This window comes from Balaenoptera musculus, chromosome 2, assembly GCF_009873245.2.
Source record: "Balaenoptera musculus isolate JJ_BM4_2016_0621 chromosome 2, mBalMus1.pri.v3, whole genome shotgun sequence".
NCBI lineage: Eukaryota > Metazoa > Chordata > Mammalia > Artiodactyla > Balaenopteridae > Balaenoptera > Balaenoptera musculus.
Window position 1 is genome coordinate 14,508,144 of NC_045786.1, and position 16,483 is coordinate 14,524,626.

General features: G+C 39.7%; 1 protein-coding gene across 13 annotated transcripts in view; it reads left to right on the plus strand.

Moving 5' to 3' along the window:
* NEBL (nebulette) overlaps positions 1–16,483 on the plus strand; it is a 336,029-nt gene that overhangs the window by 309,308 nt on the left and 10,238 nt on the right. For 10 of the 13 annotated variants that reach the window (XM_036842823.1, XM_036842825.1, XM_036842826.1 and 7 more), the window contains 2 exons: positions 269–361; positions 1,602–1,751. The exons of 2 other annotated variants lie outside the window; for them this stretch is intronic. In XM_036842823.1, the coding sequence (XP_036698718.1) occupies positions 269–361; positions 1,602–1,751 (243 nt within the window). The remainder of the gene's footprint in view (positions 1–268; positions 362–1,601; positions 1,752–16,483) is intronic. One more of the 13 variants, XM_036842835.1, reaches the window with a different exon arrangement.

Genomic DNA, 16,483 nt, shown 5'->3' on the forward strand with positions numbered 1-16,483 from the left:
TGCACGTGTGTTGGGTGATGATTCACAGGCTCCCCGTGGAAGGTCAATGAAGAATAAACCAGGCAACTTAAATTTGATCACAAAGTTTTCTTAGCAAATCCAGTGAGTGTGAATATCCCTTTGTTCTCTGAAGTAGGCTGCACAGTGGGTTTGCCTATTACATGCTTGCTTTTTGCATACGCCCCTTTTCAGACTTTTGCTTGACTCTCTTGGGTGCTGACTTTTTTTTATTCATTCTTGATTTGTTGATTTCTTCCTTTGGTAAAAGACCTCAAAGTTTGGCGCACAGATCCTGGCTCCATCTTCGACATTGATCCCCTGGAAGACAATATTCAGTCTAGAAGTCTACATATGCTCTCTGGTACTGCTTACATTTCGAGTTCCTCCCCATTTACGTGGTTTTGTCCTCAAAGAGAAGCTACTGTGAGCTGTGGAGTCTCATTGTGCCGTTTGTGTAGTGTGAATTTTTAAGTTTGGGATTTGAAAAACTGAAAAAGTTGCTGTGCTATTTAATATACCATTAATCATTTATGAAAACAAAACTTGCAAAAGGACTTTTTAATATATCCTAGATTAGTTTGTTCTAGATTTATTTTAAAGGTGTCTAGAGCTTACTTACATCCCCTTTCTATTAGTGAATATGATTTTAGAGGTTTTTCTGGGCTTTCAAATGCAGCTATTTGGACTGCACTAAACTGCTAAGACATAAAGGAGATTTGTTTCATGAAAAACGCAACATTTTAAAGGTATAGTTCTTTAATTTAAAGACTTCTTTAATTAAGAATTCTATGTAAAACAGTGGGGAGATTTTCTATATAGTATCATAAATGTCTTAAAATAGATTTTCACGTATCCTTAAAATTTATCTCTGAGTTTTTAGAAAATGCAAAATTTGTAGTTTACCTAGGAAGTTTATTTGACTTTTAACTTAGACTGCATGTTTATAATTAAAAGCAAAACCCAAATGGTTTGGATGTTTGGGTATAGTGATAGCATGGGTTGACTTTTCAGACTTTCAGACCACATTTAGCAAACTGAAGATTTGACAGTTATGCAAGTATTTTAAAAATATAAATAGATATATCATTTAGGTCTTACTCTGCCCCCTGATTTACACTCCACGTTTAATTGTTGACATTAACAAAATTGAAAGCCCAAGGCAAAGTAGGGATTCTAATATTTGTATAGTTAATTTGATCTACATAATCAGCCAAATTGTATTTAATTTTCTAAAAATAAAGGCAACAAATGCTGTATCCTTGGTGATATTTGAAAAGAAGTATTTATAACCAAACCTTTTGTTTGATAGAAGTTTACTAGTTTGCCAGTGTTTTCTTAGTTCTTGTCAATTTCCCATCCCTCATCTCTCCTTTAAAATTTAGACAAAAAAATGAGTATAAATAATCATTAAGTCAATTATATAGTTGATGCAATGTGTGCTGAAGTTTGGGAATAGGTGACTAGAATTTCTAATACCTGAGCTTTTGGATTGTAATTTAATAAGGGATTATTTTTCTTGTTAAATTTTTAAGTAATTTTTTTGTTTCCTTTGTTCTTCAAGTCACTTAATCACAAGTATGAATATTTTCCCTCCAATATAGAAAAGGCGAATCATTATAGGAGACAACGGTCTCGATCTCATTCGAGCAGTACTTTTGGTACAGGTCTGGGAGATGACAAATCAGAAATATCCGAGATTTACCCTAGCTTTTCGTGCTCCAGTGAGGTAACAAGACCGTCTGATGAAGGAGGTATCAGACGTTAACCACTCTCAGAAATTTTTTTTAATGTGCCACAAGCGTGTCTTTAACAAATTTGTCACTTTTGCGCAAGCGTTTGGCCTGGGTGTATCTGAACATTTTAAATTATGTTTAGAAAGTTGAGTCTTTTTTTTTTTTTAAAACTACTAATTTGCATTTTTGCATGCTTGTTTTTCCTGTCTTACTTCACTGTTTTTGCTACAAATGGATCTTTAATGACAACAGGGTCTTGGGATCTGCTACGTGAGTTTGTTTCACAGGAGTTATATGTGATGGATATACACAGCCAGAGTGGAAACTTGAGTTCTACGGAGTTTGTATCTGATTTCCATTAAGGAAAATCAATCTTTCGGTTATATTTGAGTGGCTAAGAGGTTGCTATGAATTTGTGTGTTTAAATATTGATTTACAGCTGCAGACAGAGTTAGATCTTGCCAAAAAGAAATGGAGTATGTACTTGGGATATGAGATTTTTTTTAATGGAAAATACTGTTGATTGTTAATAATCTTCTCTGTATTTTATATAACCATACTTTTCCTCTACCTTCTCCTGTTTTCTGCATCCAAGCTGGTGGGTTAGGTCTAGAAATTGGTAGTTGAAATTGTTTTGGATGTTAACTACTCCTGCTGATAAAGCTGTTGTTACAGGTTGAGACTGAGGTATAGCTTCGGTTTAGTGACGTGGGGAGGGAGAGAGTAGTGAGCACAGAAGAACAAAAGGAAAACTGAATTTCCTTTTCAACCAAAGTCCATAGGGCTGAAATTGCTGAGGCAGGAGATTTTGAAGTTGAGCAGTTTAACATCTTGGGGGAACATGTAATGGGACTGAGGACCTGATGAAACTATGAAATCTCTTGTAATTGAGTAATTGTTTTTTGCATTCATAGGAAAACACCTATGAGAATAAAATCAGTTATAGTCAATACGTCTTAAATTATACATTCAGACTGGCCCTACCTTGGTAGAAAGGTTTTTCTTTTCTTAAATTTCAGATTTGTTGAGGTATAATTGACATATAAAATTGTAAGATATTTAAAGTATACATCGTGGTGGTTTGATGTATGTGTACGTTGTTAAAAGATGTCCCCCCACCTAGTTAATTAACACATCCATCACCTCGCAGATTTATCTTTTTTCTTCTTTTTTTTTTCTTTTGTTTTTGGCAGGAACACTTAAGTTCTACTCTGTCAGCAAATTTCATTTATACAATACAGTGTTATCAACTATAGTCACTGTGTTATTCTTTAGATCCTTGGATCTTATTCACTGTATAGCTGAAAATTTGTACCCTTTTACCAATCTCTCCCTATCTCCCGCACCTCTGGCAACTACTACAGACGTGTGTCTGCTTATCTAACAAAGGATTCAGTAACTTTTTTTTTCTTTGGACTTAGGGTTGTTGATTTCTCCCTTCAGTGTCCTCTGTGGCTCTAGAGGTACAGAATAATGTTGATGCCTGATGAGATAAATAAAACCCAAAGCAAATACGAGAACAAATTTCGATCAACCTTATTTAACTTCACTCAGTTCAGTGTACTGGAGCTGATGTCTCTCGCAAATGCGGCGCACCTTAGTGTTTGCTTCGTCAGGGACCCTTTTACTTCATGTCTGTACACACAAACAAGGCATTCATTCATTTACTCACCAAATGTTTGAGTGCTCTTTGTACAGCAGCCAAGAGCTCGGATCTGGTAATGCATACGGCACTGAGCAGCAGAGATATGCATCTGCTCTAAGGGGCTTGGAGTCTGGGGCGGGGGCGGGGGGGGCCCTGACATTGAGCAGATATTTACCCAAGTAATATATAATTATGGACTCAGTAAGTGCTCTGAGGGGAGGTCATGGGGGGCCACCAAGGGGGGACTCCATCTGGCCTCAATGTCAAGGAAGCCTTCCCCAGGGAAGGAAGACTTGAGCTGAGATGGGAATGCTAAATGGAAGTTAGCTAGGCCAAGGGGGCTGTGGGAAAATAATGTTTCTCCTTGAGAGAACAGAGCACAGAAGTGGTGCATCAAAGAGACGTTCAAATGGAGGCATCGAGCAGGCAGGCAGAGTCCACAGGAGGAGGCCGCACTGCAGATAAGTGCAGAAGCCATCACCTGTGTCCGTGATCAGGCCTTGGATGAGTCCATGCAGAGAAGGAGAATTTGAGACCCCTCTGGCAGGTTCCTCGGCTCCTTCCCCGCCAGGTTCGCGCGTCTCCAAATTCCACTGGCTCCTCGAAGGCTGCATTCTAAAAACCTACTGCTGTTGGTTTATCTCCTCTTTCTCCTCTCAAGCCACCACTCCTTTTCTTCCTAAGTATTTCTAGCAAGAGGACCCTACACTATGCCAAACTGCCTAAGAAAACGTCTCCGTTAAAAGAAAGTACACATAAATATTCTTGCACTTATACAAGAATTTGGGGAAGAGTAACACATGGTTAAGAGGGAATGATTACATTTTTTAAAGTGGAGGAATTTCAGACTCCATGAAGGTGGTAGGGGGAGATTTTTTGACAGGAAGGAGTGTCTCAGTAGCTTAAATAATGCCTTGTAAGAAAAGCTGACTCCTCGAAGGCATTTATAGCCTGTCATTCTCAGTTACCTGTTACAAGGCCTGTGTTCGGTGACATTTCCAATTTTGGAAACTAGGTATTGAGGTATGAAGCAAAAGTAAAGATGTACCAATAAGTTTTATAACATTAACACAAGTGGTGGCGTACCCACAGGGTATCTGAGTTAATTCAAAAAGATTTTAGAATACCTGGGAATACGCTTCTAATTTTATTTATTTTAAGTGAAGCACATCACATTCTACTGATTGGTACTTTATATCTGTCTGTATTCAAATGATCAGTGACGCATCTAACCTAATAAGTCCAAAACCACCTTCCCCGCAACATCTGCTGCTTTTCCAGGCTTCCCAGCTTGCTAAGTAGCAACTGCAACTTTCCAGATACGGACTTCAAACCCTTAGAAATCATCCTCCACACTTGTCTTTTACTCCCATCCACATCCAAACCGTTAGCAAATCTTGTCAGCTCTCCCGGGAGAAATATATCCAGAATCTGACCCCTTGTGCCCACCTCTGCCCTCGCTGCTTGTTTCAGCGACTGCCCTCTCTCCCTCGGGTCATCACAGAAGCTTCCAGACTAGTTTTCTGCTTCTGCTCTTGCCACCCTGAGGCACCAACCCTCTGCCCTGGTCTGTTCTCCACGTGGCAACCAGAGCATCTCTTTGAAACACGAGTTAGATCATGTCATTCTTTTGCTACCGTTTCATTCGGAGTATAACCCAAATCCTTACCGTTGCCCTACAGGGCCCGCACCTGATATGGGCCCTGACTGCCGCCCTGAGCCATTTGCTGCCTTTTTCGGTAGACTCGTCCACTCCCGCCATCCTGGTCTCCCCGCTTTACTCACACCTTCCAAGAAAGCGCCCACCCCGGGCCTTCACATCTGCTGTTCCCCCTGCTTGGGAAACTCCCCCTCCTGCCACACCCAAGGTGTGTGCTTGCCTGCATCCGTTTTGCTTCATGTTTCTGCTCAGATGTCACTTTATCAGAGAGACCCTCTCTAACTACCAGAGATAAGACGGCACCCCTTCCCATTCTGTCTGGCCCTTTACTCTTTCTTCATAGCACTTGACACCTGAAATATGTATTTATTTGTTTATGTGCTTGTCTGCCTCTTCCTCACTGGGATAGACGCCCCACAATGGCTGGGATATTGGCTATTTTGTATACTACTCTGTCTCCAGCTCTTAGAATAAGCACTCAGCAAATACTTGGTGAATGAATGAAATGGTCAAATTAATATTTTTTTCCACTCATGCCACTTCACTTTTTAAACAAATTGAAATATAATTGACATACAACATTGTATTATTGTAATACATTGTAATAATTGTAGGTGTACAAAAATTAATATCTTAAAAATTAGAACTGCATATATAAATACATGTGAGTTTTTTTAAAAATTAAAATTCTGTTGTGGAAGCCTTTCAAGAAAATTCTTCCATTTTTGTTTTGATGATGTTTTGATATGTTTCAATGACATTAAAGCATAGCTGAAAAAAAAGACCCCTAAAGTGGAAACATTCCCAGGGTATTTTCTTTTCTGGTCAGGAGGCAAAGAAGTAGTATCCATGATGTCTTGGTTGCTTTGAAATTTGGGGTCCCCTTTGAAATGTGTATTACACTGGGCCCTGGTAAGGAGGTGCTGAGTGACTCCATAGGAGGAGGAAACTTTCATGGTGATGAGAGCTGTTTGCTGAAAACCTTTAGTGTCCTTAGTTAATCATATGCATTTGCTTAAATACTATTCTAGAAATTGGAAAGAATTTTAGAACAATACTTGTTAGTGGTAAGATGAAGAAAAACAGGGAATGTTCGTATTGAGAGATGCCATCTTTTTTCTTACAAATTTTTTTTAAATCTCATTAATAGCTTTTTAATATGATTTTTTAAAAATTTATTTACTTACTTTATTTATTTTTGGCTGTGCTGGGTCTTTGTTGCTGCGTGCGGGCTTTCTCTAGTTGTGGCGAGCGGGGGCTGCTTTTCATTGCAGTGCGTGGGCCTCTCATTGCGGTGGCTTCTCTTGTTTCAGAGCACGGGCTCTAGGCACGCGGGCTTCAGTAGTTGTGGCACGTGGGTTTCAGTAGTTGCGGCACGTGGGCTCAGTAGTTGTGGCTCGCAGACTCTAGAGCGCAGGCTCAGCAGTTGTGGCGCACGGGCTTCGTTGCGCCGCGGCATGTGGGATCTTCCTGGACCAGGGCTTGAACCCGTGTCCCCTGCATTGGCAGGTGGATTCTTAACCACTGTGCCACCAGGGAAGCCCTTTCTTCCAGATTTTATTTATTTCTTTAAATTTAGATTGGAATTTTATATGATAAAATGTGTTATGTCCTAGAAAGGTGTCCTTTAGTATTGGGCTGTCTTCCCGCCTTTGAGGTGACGTGTGTGGCAACACGGTCCCATGGTGGACAGAACACTGTGCGGGGGCAAGAGACCATCCCGCTCTCCCACTGCTTGGTCTGGGTTCTCGGGAGGTCACCTAACCTTATCAAGCTCGGATTCCACATCTGTAACAAGAAGGATGTAGAACAAGTAGCTTTTCTATTCTAAGATACTTTACATTTCCTAAGCTAAGTGCCGTAAATTAAATAAACTCCTTTTTCTTTCTCTTCTTTCTATGTATGAGAATGTGTTTATGTCCTGAAGGTGACCTGTTTTACTTTTTGAATTAAATGGCTGGGCAGTTATGAGAGTCATAGTTTCAGGGTCCTTTTTTCTGAGTTACAGGAAATTTAGCTTGTTAGGACAAAGGGTTAAACAATCAGCTCATTTCCTTGAGGCAGAAGTACAAAGTTTTCATCATTCACATTTGGTTTTCATGAGCATTAACATAAAAGCCTTCTCCTTTACATTTTTATCATTGTTTTAGTTATGCATTTCTCATGATGTTTTCCCATCTTGCTTTGATTGCTGAATATTTTCATTGTCTTATGTGATTATTTTGGGCTTTCTTTAGTTTTCGGTCTACTTTCTGAGGTATTACATTACCAAAGGGTTTGCATTTTCCGTATCTACTGTGTTCCTTCGATTCAATAAAGGAGGCTTTTATTTAAATTTCATCTAATTTTGTTTTGATTCTTGAATAGTATTATTTGAAATTATCTTTATTGCCTTTTGGTATTCGATTAGGTTAACTTATTTTCATTTGACACACAGTTTCTTGAGTGGAAACAATCCTGATGGTTTCTGCTTATTTCACTGTGAAGTTTTCTTTGATCTCTGTGTTTGTCTTTAGGTCACTTACCAGCAACATGTATTTGCCTTCTGGTACTGCTTTGTATTCCTTTGGTTTTCCTTAATTCACAGTGTTTTGTATTGCTGGTATTTTTATGTGTTTGCCGTCTCACCCAATATTTACCCTTCTCAGTTTGAACTTGTGTTCAGTTTTGCTTCAGGTATTTTATGTGTTTCTGTTTTCCTCTGGAGCATAAAGAGGATGGGGGTGTGACGGGGAGGAAACCCAGAGGCACTTTTCAAAGCAGACACTGTCAGTGTTCCAGCCTTGTGAACTTTTCCATTTTGCTTTGAAAGAATGTTTTTGGTATGACCTAGTCCTGCCTTAACTGGTGGAAAACAAGTTTCTGAATTCTAGGACAGCTCCAGCTGTGCTGTGCTTATAGCACCCCATCCCATGTAACATGTCCTCAAAAGAGGTTAGGTTGCAAGAGACGCTTCAGTACATCCTGGAATGCTCAGTTATTGCCCATACGCGTGCCAAGAGGGCAGTGCACCAATTAGGTAGCCAGTAGCCCTGGTAAACACCCATAACTCCATCTGTTTATTCACCAAACATTTATCCAGTATTTCCCTTATGTGTGAGATGCTGGAAACAAAAAAAATAAAAAATATACTTATTGTCTTCAGAGAACTTGCGTTCTGGTGGGTGAACCAGATACATAAATCCACTGTGCTCAGGAAGGCCTTATGATAGAGTAATATAAAGAGTTAGAATTAGCCAAGCAGAGAAATGGGAAAGAAGTGTTTTAGGAAGGGAGGTAGCATATGAGAGAGAACACAGCACATTGGAAACCTGGTGTGTTTTGGCATATCTTGAGCCCAGGGGCTGCGTGTCTAGGAGATGGGCTGAGGAAGGCCAGAACCACAGTGGGGGCAGGGCTGAGCCAGTGTCTCTTCAGAGACAGGGTTCTGCTGAATATGATTTCTGGGCACTTATCCTTGGGCTTTATCGTGCAGGAGATTTAGAGGCTATTTAGAGGACCAGTTACCTAGACTGGAAGGTAATTGAGTCTCTGCCTTGGAAGTTTTAATCCACTTTGGGAGCTTGTCTAAGCATCCAGTCTGCATTGGATGATTTAGACTCTACCAAGAGACTTGACTCCTTGGGCATCAAACAACCAGAAGGCCTTCTTATCAGTCTTCTGGAAGGGTTAATAGTGTAGAGACAGCATTGCGGATTTTTATTTCAAACATCACAACCACTCTTACTGTTGACATTTGTCATTTGTGTAGAAGAGCAGAAACACTAAAACTCTAACGACTCCCAGACTCCAGACAAAATAGCCAACAGCTGGATGTTTAATACACATCTTAAATCTTATGTCTGGAACCAAAATTTTATTTCCTGTCTTCCCCGCAAAACAAACAAACAAACAAACAAACATCTGTTCTTGCCTTTGTTCACCATCTCAGCTGATGACACACTCCTTCACCCTACTACTCAGGCAAAAACTGTGGCTTCATCCCATTACCTTTCTTCCTCTCACACTTCACATCTAACCCATGTGTAAGCCTGTCGACTCTGTCTTCAAAATGTATCTGCCCCTCATCCAGCCACTTCTCATCACATCCACTGCACCCCGAGTGAGTCACCATCCTGTCTCCTTGAGATCACGGAAATCAGCTCCTGGTCTTTGTAATTCCATTCTTACCCCATCGGTCTGGCCTCCACCTGGCTGCCAGTGACCTTAAAAACTTGCACCTGATCCCATTACATCTTTGCTCAAAATAATCTAATGGCTCCAATCACACATATATAACCAATGTCCCAGGTGTGATTACCATTTAGATAGTTGGAATAACATAACTACACTTACTACACTGGGAGAATGAGGGAAATGGGAAGTAAGTATTGAAAGAGGTGTTGGAAAGTAGGTGAGGTACAGGTTTGGTGAAAGAGAAAGAAAGTTGCCTCTTCAAGAGTGGAAAGAAAATAGAAAATACCTAACAGTAAAAATAAGGAAAGAGCATTTTAAACCCCCAGCCCTTAGCAACTGCCATTCTATTCTTTGCTCTATGAGTTTGACTCTTTTAGGTACCTCATATAAGTAGAATCATGCAGTATTTGCCCTTCTATTTGCTTAGTATAATGTCCTGTAGGTTCATCCATGTTGTTGCAAATGGCAGGATTTCCTTCTTTTTTAAGGCTGGATAATAATCCATTGTGTGTGTATACCACATTTTCTTTTTCCATTCACCTGCCAATAGTCATTTGGGTTGCATGCATGTCTGGCCGCAGTGAATACGGGACCACAGATGTCTCTTAGAGATCAGTGAAATGCAGATCTCTTCAAGATCAAATGAGATATCACCTCATCTGTTAGGATGGCTATTACCAAAACAAAACCAAAACCAAAAAAAGATAAGAGTTGGTGATGAAGTGGAGAAATTGGAACTCTTATGCACTGTTGGTGGGGATGTAGAATGGTGCAGCTGCTATGGAAAACAGTATGGAGGTTCTCCAAAATGTTCTAGATATGTTCCAGCAATCCTACTTCTGAGTAGGATTCATAACTCTTTTTTACTATGTGACATTTCATTATGTATTAATTAGTTTGTTTGTGTAGTGTCTATGTTTCCCCCAGAATATAAACTCTTATTAGAACAGAATCTTTCTGCATGCTTGGTTCTCTATTCTATATCTAGCTCCTAGAACAGTACTTGTATTAGACACTCAGTAAATATTGTTAAATATATAAATATATTCAAATTAAATCTGATCTGAAATATAAAGAAATAGCTTTGTTGCATGTGTTAAATCACTAAAACTTGGCATTAGTCTTTAATTTATTAGTGTCTAATTAAAGTTACTTTGACCTGAGAGTAACAGTGCAATAATAATCCTTATTATAACTTTTTAAAAAGCAGTCATGAAGGATGTATCACCAGAATGTAACCTTGTGACCTGTGTTTATTACAAAACCTGAGTCAGCTAATGACCTTTCATAACCAAGAAATCAGTTAATTATTCCTACGTTAACACTTTCATTCTCATATAAATACTTCTCTCTCAGTGTTTTGTTTGTTTATTGAGGACATCTGTCCTCAGTAGGGACTCAATAGAGTAGAAGTGCCCATGAGAATTCTGAAATTCATACCTTTCATAGCTTCTGTCTCAGTGTACTCTAGTTTATTGTTCAATCATGAACTCCGTGGAGACAGAGAATAGAATGTGCCATGTGGCTTTCCTTCCAGAGCCTGGCACAGGACTGCGGGTGATCAGTGAAGAGCGAAAGCAAGTCATCGCTTTCCTAGGCTCAGCGAAGACCGCTAGGATCTGCCTTAAGCTCCTAAGGACAATAGCTGTCATTCAAAGCTGAATTTGCCATGAGACTGGGAACAGAAATGTTAAACGCAGGCACAGTAATAAACTCCTAATATATTTTGAAAGGGATGGGTTGTATCCAACCAGCACTGTTGCCAAATCTCTTTTAATATGAATAGTGTCCATAAAGTCATAATCCTTTGCCCAGTATTCACATTAATTTTTCTGTTGATTCTCTTTTGTCATTGAAAATCTATTTCTTATGATTTATAGATGCCATTTTGTCCCAATTTCATGTTATTGGCTTTCAGTGATGAGCAATTTTAAAATTAGATAACCAGAACAACCGACAAGAAAATACACTCCAAATTTTAAACTCTTTGCCATCATTTGAAATAAACTCTCCAGTAATTCTATGTTCGCCACTAATTCAGTTTTCTGATTACTGATTGACAATCCCTTGAAAAAAATCCAACTCCTTCCCAGCCTGACTTCTGTAAATAAAATACATTCAGTACGAGAATCCCAGTTGTATTATTTCCCTTGTATATTTGACTGTTATTTCCGATCGAAATTTGAGATGTTTGCTAGCATCTGTCAAAAAAGTGATGGTTTAGTATCTTCATTTAAGTTTAGGAAGATTTAAGGAGTTGATGATTGAAATATGAAATTTCTGTGATGAAAACTAATCTATAAGAAAACAAATATTCCTTTATAATATAAAATCCAATTAGTAGAATATGACAATTATATTTAGCCATCTAGGCAGTACATCTAGCCTAGAAAAAAAAGCACACAATGTAAATTGTTAGAAACTTTTAGTTAGTTCTGTTACTCCCCCAAGAAAAAGGTTCAGGACTGACTGAGTTTGAAGTCCTTAGAGAAGCTCATATTCCTAGTATCAATAGACTTGGAATGAAAGAAACGTCATAAGTTTCCTTTTCTGAGTGTGAAGTTGGGGAAAGGATCAAATACTAATGAATAGCACTTGTTCCAAGATGCACATGTGTCTTTCATTGATTTGCCAAAATTAAATCAAAGGGTTCCATATGTGTCTGGAGGAGAACCATCTGACACTTAAAGTAGCAAACAATAAAACTTTAAAAATATATTTCCTGTGAAGCTGAGTTGATTGGGAAAAAGAGAAGGTTTGATCATCAGGAAGGATATAAATGTGGCTATAGCATATGTGTCAAATGAGTAAACTTTGGAAGAGCTTTATAAATCGTAAGTGGCGTACATGTAAAGGAGAGAATAGGTATTCTTGGCTTTTTATTTCTTATTTTGTTTATTATTTATTATTAGGTACTGTTAAACATTAGCAATGAAAATGGAAATGGTAGCTTTTGTTTTTTATGGATCAAAATTGATGTCCAAGTTGGATACTAGACTGAGTGTACGTATATTTACATTTCTGTCTTACACATAAAACAGTCAAGTCGTAATGTTATCTTTGTAGTCACGAATTTCCCTGTTCTCCCCCAACTTCCTATTTCATCTAGGTGCCCACATCCTCCCGCCCCAAGCCCCAGGCTAGTAGGTCATGAGGATTGGATCCTGACTTTACAGGAACTACTTAAGATGTCCATGGGCTGATACAGCTGGGCGATGTATCGAGTTTCTGCCTTTCGTTTGCTCATTAGCTCCTGTTGCCTGGGCTCGTTGTCATGTGCCGTTTCTCTTGTGACCAGATTTCCTATTTCTTATTGTCTGATCTCCCTCCCCCCCAAATATTCCTGATCTGTCCATGCTGCATTTCTCAGACATTCTGGTTCTTGATCTTTATCTTATGCCATATACCTGGCCCATGTGTACCGAACTTATTGTTTACTAGTCTCTCTGTCAAGCTCTTTCCTAGACCCTGTCTCAAGGTCCTTATACTTGTGTGATCAACAACGACCCGTTGCTCACCTCCCTACCTGACTGTGACGCTTCATACCTGCCTATTTCACCAGCCCCTGCCACTCACCTTGAACTTAGAGCTTGGGCTCTGGGAAAGCCAGACAATCCTTTAACACTCATTTCCCCACAGTTCCCTAACTTCAAGTCATGTCAGGAACACATTGAGTCAGTTTCATAAATGTTCATTGGTTGAAGAAAACATACCTGCTCATTCACAAATGTAATCAATACTGAGACATGTCTAGATGTGATATTTAGTGTGGGTTATCGCTAGGGGAGTCTAATGTAAAACTATTCAAGAACTCCTCGTGGATCGATGGTATTCCTTAAGGGTCAGTATCTGAATTGATTAGTGTGAGAATAAACTAAATGCGTAGTCCAGTTTTAAGTCTTTGAGAATATATTACGTATATCGATCCAACAAGTATTTACAGAATTGCCTCTTCAATAGTGTAATGAGATTTTCTTTCACTGTACTTGAATGATGATGAATCTTGCTATATAAGATTGATTTACACAATATCAGCAGTAGTGGTCACTGAGGAAAATTGGGATTTGCTATGAGCTGACTTTTCAGTCATGGCGTAATTTGTGTGTAAAAGCTAGTCTTGGTGGTATGGCTTACCTAAATGGAAACAGCGCCCCCATCTACCTGCTATCCTTAAGTTCTTTATTGCTTTCATCTTATCAAAGAACTGCCCCAAATTATATAGTTATGTCAGGAAACCACATACATATCCACACTGTACATTCCTTTGTTTTCTTTTTTGACTTGTTTTGAGGGATCATGTACGTATGCCTGTAGACACAGATACATGCCATATGGATTTTGTGCCATGAGAATATTATTAAAGACTCTCTAATCTGGGGCAGAAATTATTTCCTTTTCCATCAGTGACAGACCTGCTCGTATTTGCGGTTTGGGTTATGGTTACAAGTTGGGAAGTTTATTCTGGCTTTGATAGCTAAAAATTAGAAATAAATCTGAGAAAAAAACTACGCAAGTTGAAATTCAAATCTAAATGTAGGAGTAAATTGGCTAGATTATTCTGAAGCAAAATAGCAGACATTCTTCAATCCAAAGTGCTCAATTTCTATTCAAACCACATTACATCTTAGCTCAGTTCTGTCAGAGAACATCCACAGACTTACGTTTTCTAGAGAAAAAACAGCTTTGAAATCAAAACGTATTGCTTTTCTGGGCTTTCGAGAGTAATTAAGTGTAACTGGCAGATAATTTAAAATATAAGTAATTTTGTTCTTTTTCAACATTTAGGAATTGCAGAGTCCCAAAACAATATTTTAGAAATTCTTGCTTGAGACAACTAAGCCAAATATATAAATGAAATGGTGAAATGTAATGTATGTATGCATGGTTCTAAAAAGTATGTAACATATATAAGTTTCCTTTTGCGGTTAACAGGTAATTAGGAATCTTTAAATAGCCAACTTATATTTGATTGAAGCAACATTATAAGTCTATCGTTTAAGTTTAGGGAAGAAAATAGTTAAATAGTTTCCTGGACTTAATTGTATTTTCAGTTAGATTCTTCGAATGTCTGTGGGAGTAGAGCTTGTCACTACGCTGATGATGACTCAAGGCAGTAACATTTTTCAGGCAGTTTCTACAGAATGACCTTGAAAATTGTTAGGTGGCGTCATGATGGGGGGTCTTCGCCGCTCAGTGGGAAAGTGGTTGATTCATACTAGGAGACGTGACTTGAACATAGACCTGAAATTATTCATACAGGATGAGGTGACTGAATGACAAGCGCCCTAGGTAACGTAGGATAGCATTGGCAATGGGAAGAAGAAGCAAAGTTTAAACGTGTGCGCACACACACACACTCCAGAGAATTATCAGATGCCAAAATGACCCTTAGAAGAAATCTAAAAGCTGTCGCTCCAGAAGTGATGCTACTGTCTGTGATTTGAGCTTGCTTTTCCAAAAGTGAATGAATTATTCTCACTATAATTCCTTCCAGGGATGTCCTGGCACACCTCATCAACCACAGACACAGAAACTTTTTGTGGGGTTTGTACCCCAGCGTTTACCACAGAAAAGTCAGTGACAAGTAGAGTTGCCCCTGTGAGCGTAAGAAGCCTGCTTTGCATATCTCCCCATTAAACCTCTTTCTTTCTTCGTTCCCTCCCTCTAACTCCTGTCTGCCCCACTGGCAGGAGTGCGTGGCTGATGCTGACTCTTCCGACTTCAGGGCAGGTCCTCCCCACTCCTAGAAGCTCCTCTCCAGACCATAGCACTCTTCCACATTTCTGAATTCACAATGCTTATTTGTAAATTAACCTCATGCTATCTTGTCATTTCTTCCATGATCATTTTGGTGTGGTACAGCCCAGAGTTTGGTTTCTGGAGTCAGACTGTTGGCATTTAAATACTAGCTCCTGCATAGCTCTGATATTTTTGACCAAGTTATGAATCTTGCTAACCTTCAGACTCTCTGTCTGTAAAATGGGCATTTACCATCTGTCAAATGGTGACGATTCCAGCAGCTCATGCACGTGACGCTCTAGGCACAGGGCCCCGCGTGGCATAAGGAGAAGGACCGACCGTGCCAATTTGCCCGAGACTAAGGAGGTTCCTGGGAAGCTGAACTTTCAGTGTGAAATCCGAGAAAGTCCCAAGCAAACTGAGTTAGCCCTCCTAGTTGTAAGCATTTCATTTATATTATTCAAATTTTATCGTATTCATATTTTGTATTCCTTGGGAATCCTATGTTACATCTTTCCCCCATTAAGGCTCACAGAGGCGCATACCTAGGTGCTTAAACATCTTCATGAGTACTGCATTTTCTTAAAGGAGGTTTGCAGTACTTTATAGTAATAAAATTCATAAAACACTGGAAAATTAAAACAAAGATGACATGGGAGTCTAGAAGGAGAAATTGTTAGGAATGTAGCATTGGCTTGAGAGATAATTTTTGATTTTGCAAAGACATTTTTTTAAATGTATCCCAAATGCCTAGAACACTGCAAATAATAAAAGAGGTTAACGATTACCTCCAGGAAAACATCCTACACAAAAGAAAATATAATCACAGATTGCTACTGTTAAATCAAGAGATCAAGCAATCCCTAAGCGCGGTGTAGCTGCAGGGCTGTCTCGCCACACTTCATAAACCCAGCTGGTAAGAAAACAAAGAAACCTTTATACCCACGACACAGCAGGCAGCATGGGCTTCGTGTGGCCGCAGTTCCCCTTGCCCCTCCACCTCCTGAGTCCCAAGGAAGAACGTGGCCGGTGGGTCATGGGAGCAAGCGCAGGTAGATGCTGAGCACACAGTGGATCTTTGTCACAGCTGAGAAGTGCTAAGCTTAGGAAGCTCGCAATCGTGTAAGGGGACCACTAGCAAACCTGCCCAACCTTTGCCCCACAGGGAGACATTATCTGTATCAGCCTGGTTAGGAAGCAAGTCTTCTCTGGGGAGGAAAGGGAGACTTTATTATTGCAAAGATGGTTCTTGGCTGCCCAGTCTTCCTTTCCTCTCAGATGGTGACCCGGAAGTGGGGACTTTATTAGTCCACCCCCCCCCCGTTGCTGGTGCCACGTGGCTCTTGCCTCACCAGGAGTGTCAAATGTTAGTCCACACCCCCACCCCCCCCACCCCCAGTTATCCTGTGGTGAGCTTCCTCGTGGCTCAGCTTTCTTCCCACAATCCCCGGTTGCTTCTTGAGTCCTGGGTTAAACATTTGCCTCCACAAGTAGAAAAAAGTCATGGGGTGTGTGTGTGCTTTAGCCTGT